At 37.8% G+C, this 7,237-nt stretch overlaps 1 protein-coding gene across 1 annotated transcript; it reads left to right on the top strand.

Moving 5' to 3' along the window:
- Window positions 1–1,503: 1,503 nt before the first annotated feature.
- On the top strand, window positions 1,504–6,371 carry LOC11431307 (uncharacterized). The gene is made up of 2 exons (XM_003626212.4): window positions 1,504–2,614; window positions 3,512–6,371. The coding sequence occupies exons 1-2, from the start codon at window positions 1,708–1,710 to the stop codon at window positions 5,947–5,949; spliced, it is 3,345 nt and encodes a 1,114-aa protein (XP_003626260.1). The 5' UTR covers window positions 1,504–1,707; the 3' UTR covers window positions 5,950–6,371.
- Window positions 6,372–7,237: the final 866 nt, after the last annotated feature.

Below are 7,237 nucleotides of genomic sequence, written 5' to 3'. Positions count from 1 at the left end.
GCTTGTGCAACGGATTTTATCAAAACTTCCTTATCGGCACGAGATAGTGATCGGACACTCCAAGACTGGCATTTTTTCCATATCCGATCCTTTAAATAAGAAAAGATAGCATTTTTGTTACGACCCACCATAGAAGGCAATCCCAAGTACTTACCGCTGCCGATATTATTGTGAACCCCGAGAGAAGCGGTAATGGAGGAAATTATGTCTTGGGGCGTGTTTGAGCTGAAATTTATGGCAGATTTCCCCATGTTGATTGCTTAACCTGAGGCACGTTCGTAACTAGCAAGAATACCTTTGACATATTGGGCTTCTGATTCTGTAGCTTTACAAAAGAGAAAGTTATCATCTGCAAAGAGAAGGTGGCTTATGGAAGGTGTTGTACGACATATTCGAACTCCATGAATTTTCCCTCGAAACTCATGATTTTTAATAATGGCAGATAATCCTTCAGCACAAATAATATACAAGTATGGAGATAAAGGGCAACCTTGTCGGAGACCCCTCCCTGGTATTATAGGACCAATACGATCACCATTAAAAATGACATGATATTCCACGGTAGATATGCACATCATCATCCAAGAGATCCATTGAGGAGAAAAACCCAACTTGCATAATATGGCTTGCAAATAGGACCAACTGACACTATCAAAAGCTTTTGAAATATCGAGTTTGAGAGCTATGTCACCTGTTTTTCCTTTGCGCTTGCATTTCATGCAGTGTAGAACTTCGAAAGCCGTGATTGCATTGTCCATGATAGAACGAGAAGGAACAAAGGCAGCTTGTTCTGTAGATATCCATTTATCAATCAAAGGGCGAAGGCGGTTAGCCAGCACCTTAGAAATAATTTTATATAGGACATTACAGAGGGAGATAGGGCGAAGGTCTTTCATATATTCCGGGTTATCACCCTTTGGAGCGAGCACGATGTGTGTGGCATTCAACTCAGGGGGAAAGGAACCAGAAGTGAGCCAAGAGGAAGCAACAAAAAATATTTCTCCACCTAATTCCTTCCAAAAACGGTGGTAAAAAGCAGAATTCAGACCATCCGGTCCCGGGATGGTCTGAATCATAAAATCATAAAATCAATAAAACCTATATAATTGAAATTTAACAAAAAAAAAAAAAAACAATTTGACCACAAAACAACAATGCAATAGGATTAAAAAACTTAGTTGTTTTTGTGATTGAAATTGGCTTGAATGGCTTCAAATTGCTCAAAATCTCACCAAGGAGAATAAAAAACGCAACAATGGAGTTTTGGAAACTTCTATGTCTGTTCTGTTCTTATAACATATTTATCTACAGTTAACTCCCGAAGTTTTCCTCGGCAGTTAACTGCAGCTGATTTTTGAATTAACTGTCGAATGGGCAAAAACGTATTTTACTCGTGTGCGTCAGCCTTATGCAATGTGTCCACAGCAATTCTCTTAATTAATTTTTTTTTTTTTTACCTCACCCCCAAATAAATAAACAAAAATCGACAAAAAATATCAAAGTAGAAGGAGAAGAAGATGATGATGAATTAAACGTCGTGTGGGTGCGTGTGTTTGTTTGTTTGTTGCACTCATTCAGCTCTCATTTCTTCTCTTCTCATCTTCTGCGTCGTGCAACTGTAACAAACTCATTCTTCTTCTTCTTCTTCTTCTCCTCTCTTCACAAATTCTCCATTTCCTTCGAAATTTGAATTCGAATACTCCAGTGATGAGCGACTCTTCTCAATTCCAATCACAACACGATAATTCTCCAACTGGAGCTCCGGTGAGTAACCCTAACCCTAGGATTTCTCTAAATCAAACCTCCGAAGACTTTAGGGTTAGGGTTTCCGACGACGATACATCCACCGTCGATACAGAGAAATTTTCCGGTTCCGATAGAAAATCTCTGCTAATGGAATTCGATGAATACGTAGCTTCAGAGAGAAACACCGAACCAGAAACCGAAACGGATCTAGGTTATGGTTTTGAAGTTGGCGATTTAGTTTGGGGAAAAGTTAAATCTCATCCATGGTGGCCGGGGCATATATACAATCAAGCATTTGCATCACCTTCTGTTCGTCGCGCGAGAAGAGAAGGTCATGTATTGGTTGCTTTCTTCGGTGATAGTAGTTACGGATGGTTTGAACCGGATGAGCTGATTCCTTTCGAAGCGAATTTCGCGGAGAAATCTCAGCAGACGTATTCCAGAACATTTGTGAAAGCGGTGGAAGAAGCTGTTGATGAGGCTAGTAGAAGGAGAGGTCTTGGATTGGCTTGTAAGTGTAGGAACCCTAATAATTTCCGTGCGACGAAGGTTCAAGGTTATTATTCTGTTGATGTGAATGATTATGAGCCTGATGGGTTTTATTCTGAGAATCAGATTAAGAAGGCTAGAGATAGTTTTAATCCAATTGAAACTCTTGATTTTGTTAGAGATTTGGCTTTTGCTCCTCTTGATGGGGAGCATGGAAGTATTGATTTTGTTCAGAATAAGGCTACGGTTTATGCTTATCGGAAAGCGGTGTTTGAGCAATATGATGAGACTTATGCTCAGGCTTTTGGAGTGCAGCGGTCGCGCCCTTCTCGGCCTCAGAATGTGCCCCTCAATCAGCCTGCAAGACAGCCTCCTAAAGGTATACCACCCTTCCTTAATTTCCTGTTGGAAGTACTGAATTATTTAGTTTTTGTTAGGGTTTTATTGTAGAATTAGCTGTAGTATTTAAATACTTCTTTCTGCGGTGGAGTGATGTATAGTGTAAATGTAGAATAGATTGACGCAATACAAATAAGATACTTTTTGTTATGTTTATTTAATAGTGGAGATATTTCCCCATCCGGGACTTGTTCACCTGACTGCTGGACTGTATTTTTGTATTTCAGTACCTTCGATTTTGAGCAATTTGATTGATGACTAAATCTTTGTAGATCCATGGCTAATTTCCCATGGATTATAAAGCAGTTGAGGGGTTAAAAATATGCATGTATTATGACTTTATACATGTCCTTAGATATTTAAGCTAGATCTGAAGTTAAATTACAAGTGTTTATACATAGCTTGACTCTGTAAATTTTGTTTTGAAATTTTCTGGTTGATATTCTGGAGATATGATAACATAAAAAAAAAATTGAATCATTGTGATTTTTATGCTCAGTACCATTAATAGTTCTTGATAGGTATCAACATGAGGGAAACAAATTGGTTTGGTAATGAAAAAATTGAGGCGCGTCAATGGCCTGCAATATGAAGACAGGTCTATTAAGAATGTGTTGGGGAAAGTTAAGTAGCTCTTATTGATGAGAATATGACAGACAATAGGCTGGTCTATTTGCATTTTATAAGCTTGTGTTAATTTAAACATAAATAAATTCACATTTTAAGCTTTTGTAATTTATCCCCGCACTTCTATATATATGTTAATCTTTTTTTAATGAATAACAATCTTACTGTTGTTTCTCAATCTACCCAAAAGCAGCTGTGTATGTTAATGTTACTTTTTCCCCGTTTTTTTTTTTTTTTTTTTTGTATTCAGCTCCTTTGAGTGGTCCATTGGTTATAGCAGAAACTCTGGGTGGTGGGAAAAGCGCTACCAAATCTGTTAAATTTAAGGAGAATTCAAAAAAGGATAGGTACCTTTTTAAACGGAGAGATGATCCAAGTGACTCTTCCCAATTAACATACAAGGAGGAGATACCTGATGCAGCTGAGCGTTATTTATTTCAGAATAGGGCTCCACCTGTGCCTGTGATGCCTCGGAGTTTAGAAAATCATGCTGACTCGGGTTTTGTTAGTCATGATGGTGCAACTTCAACTTTAGATGCCAAAGAAGCTTCAATTGGTCTGGCTCAAGCAGCAAGCAGCGGTCCTACACCCGAAGCCACCAACTTAGATGCAAAACCTCATCTTGAAAAGGGGAAGATTGCCTACTCTGAAGAAACGACCCATAGCTTTGAACAGGATAATATTTCAAGTAGATCTGATTTGTCTGGGGAGTTACCATTACAAAGCACTGTTGATGAGACATCTCAATCATCCCATCTGGAGAGTAAAAGTAATGAGAATGTTAAACATGACAGGACTGCAAAACAGTTGGACCCATGCGAAGATATTAAGCAATCAGAGCAAGAACTTCTGACCGTTGCTGATGGAGGAAAAGATACACATCAAGTTAAGGGCGAAATTAGTTTACCAGTTGAAGCAAAGCATCACAAAATTAGTGTAGAGAAGAAGATAAAAGGTCACAAGCGACCTGCAGCTGACTTGGACTCTTCTGTTATTGAGGAGAGAAAGAAAAAAAAGAAAAAAAATCTAAACTTACAGCGGACGTCGGACCAACCGGAGAAGCATTCTGCTCCTGGAAAATCTGCACACTTGTCAGGAAATTTACCAGCAAAACCTGTCTTAACCAGTTTGCCTCCTAGAGAAGGTATTCCATCAGAACAAATGCAGGTAGATTTTGATGCCCATAATTTGCTGCCCATGGATACCTTAGGTGATGTTAATTTAGAAGTGCCACAACTTTTGGGTGATTTGCAAGCTCTTGCTTTGAATCCTTTCCATGGCATTGAAAGAAAGATCCCTGTAGGTGTTCGCCAATTCTTCTTGCGGTTTAGATCTCTTGTTTACCAAAAAAGCTTAGCATCATCTCCACCAACAGAGAATGAAGCTCCAGAAGTTCGTGTTACCAAATCTACTGCTGATGTTAAGATATCTGACAATCCTAATGATCATGTCAGAGCTTCCCCGCTTGTGAAACCTGCAAAACATGTTCGTCCAAATGATCCTGCAAAAGCTGGGCGGAAAAGGGGGCCTTCTGATCGCCAAGAAGAAATTGCAGCGAAGAGGTTGAAGAAAATCAAAGATATAAAGGCACTAGCTGCTGATAAGACAGCTGCCAATCAGAAAACTTCTGAAGCTCGGCGAGAAGATAAGGCAGCTTCCAGTCAGAAAACTTTCGAAGCTCGGCGAGAAGATAAGGCAGCCTCCAGTCAGAAAACTTCTGAATCTCGGCGAGAAGATGGTAAAGAACCTGTGTCCCAAGTTCCATCCAAGTTTGTGAAAGCAGACTCGGCCAGAAAAATGGACCGTCCATCTAAGACAGTCCAGCCGACCACACTGGTGATCAAGTTTCCTCCCCAAACATCACTTCCATCTGTGGCAGAACTGAAGGCCAGGTTTGCTCGCTTTGGACCAATGGATCAATCGGGTTTCCGCATATTTTGGAAGTCATCAACTTGTCGTGTTGTTTTCTTGTACAAGAGTGATGCACAAGCTGCATATAAATTTTCTGTAGGAAACCCATCCTTATTTGGTAGCACAGGTGTGACTTGCTTACTTCGGGAAATTGGGGATTCTGCATCTGAAGCTACAAAGGTTAGGGGTGATGATGGGATCAATGAAACACCTCGGGTCAAGGATCCTGCAGTAGCTCAGAAACAGACATCAGTTTCATCCCAGAAACCTCTTCTTCCACAGCCAACGATCCAGCTCAAGTCCATCTTGAAGAAATCTACTGGTGATGAGTCAGGTCAGGGTACCGGTAATGGAAGTAGTAGTAAAGGAAACTCACGTGTAAAATTCATGTTAGTTGGGGAAGAAAGTAATAGGGGGGAGCCATTAATGGTGGGTAATAAAAACAACAATGCTAATTTGTCCGATGCCGGTGCACCTTCTGTTGCAATGGATTTTATTAGTAAGAACATTCAAAAGGTCACAACTACTACTTCACAACCACCTTTGTTGCCCACTCCTCCTCAGTTTTTAAAAACCCCACAACATAATTTGCGTAATTCTGAATTGGCAACGACATCCAGAAACAATCCCAATTTTAATAGCACAACAACTGCGTCATCAGCCACTGTAACTTCAGTTGATATATCACATCAAATGATAACCCTTTTAACGAGGTGCAGTGATGTTGTGACTGACCTGACGGGTTTATTAGGCTATGTGCCATACCATCCACTTTGACAAATGTGCTCAAAACTCGTTACATGATAAATCCTATCCCACATACAAGAATTTGCCAGTTGGATGTTTTGGATTACTTGCTACGGAAATGCAATTTTGAAGAGGGCACGTCTAATATTTGAGGCCTAGAACAATAAAATAGTGGTTTTAAGTTGAAGTTTTTTGGGTTTCCGAGATGTAAATGCACTCTCATATTGTCGACAGTGGCATATACTATTGTAAGCTAGCTAGCTACCTTTCCTTTTTCGTTGTTCTTATTTACTGAAAGCACTTTGTTTGGGATGGGAGTACTCCTATGGTTCTACCAACACCAACGAGACATCGTTGCACAAATATAGTTATGTACTTGCCTTGTCTAAGTGTGTCAATGACATTGCTTCTAGGTGTTGACAATGTTAGTGAGATTGAAAATTTAATACTTTCATAATTGGTATAAGTTTTTTAAAAAAAAAAAAAAAATATTTTTGATTCTTGTAGTTTTGAAAACGTAATTTCTCCTTCATAAAAAAAATATTCATGTGTTAATAAGTACCGTTTATTTTATTTACTCTGGAATGATTAAAAATAGAAAAATAAAGAGTAAACGATATTTTAACTATGTCGCAAATTATCCTTAAAATAAAAATAATGGTAGTAACTTTTTAGCCAAATGGTAGCAACATATGTTCCTTCATAGTGACTCCTACCTAGTTTAAGCATTCTCCTTCTCTATGCTTTCATATAAAAAAAAAAAGTTTTTGAGATGATTTGAAATTTTAACAATTTAGATGTTTCAATTCTTTTCATTTTTTTTGTTGCTTAGATAGATTAATTGTTGGACTAAACTTAGATTTTTTGCTTAGATAGATTAATTGTTGGACTAAAGTTGGATAAATGGTTCAAAATGAAAAGTTTTCTTTTTTGGGGCAAAATCTGATTTATTTATTTTTTAAAAAGTCAATGTACCTATCTATAAATTTTAAAAATGAAAATTATAGAATTAATCTCCAAAATAAAGAGTAAATAAATGAATGAATAGGGACTATGAGGACCAATATATTTGAAAGAAAAAAAAAAAGTTAATAGGATTAAATTGCGATTCCCACTTTATAAGGTTAAGAAGGGAAGAAAAAAATATATTCCTAAGTGGGTAATTGAAATTTCCTATATTTAACGTTACCAGAATATCTCATAGAACCATTTCATTTTAAATTTCTCCCAATATGCTATCCAAACAAAATAATCTGTATTTTTATTTTAAAGGAAACAAAATAATCTATATATTTTTTCGAAAATGAAAGGAAACAAA

Source organism: Medicago truncatula, chromosome 7, assembly GCF_003473485.1.
Source record: "Medicago truncatula cultivar Jemalong A17 chromosome 7, MtrunA17r5.0-ANR, whole genome shotgun sequence".
Lineage (NCBI taxonomy): Eukaryota > Viridiplantae > Streptophyta > Magnoliopsida > Fabales > Fabaceae > Medicago > Medicago truncatula.
This window is presented reverse-complemented; position numbering and strand designations above follow the sequence as displayed.

Bases quoted from the DNA above. Each gene is read 5' to 3' on its own strand.
- LOC11431307 (XM_003626212.4), top strand. From the start codon at position 1,708: ATGAGCGACTCTTCTCAATTCCAATCACAACACGATAATTCTCCAACT. The intron at 2,615-3,511 runs GTATACCACCCT...TTTTGTATTCAG, and splicing joins TGCAAGACAGCCTCCTAAAG to CTCCTTTGAGTGGTCCATTG.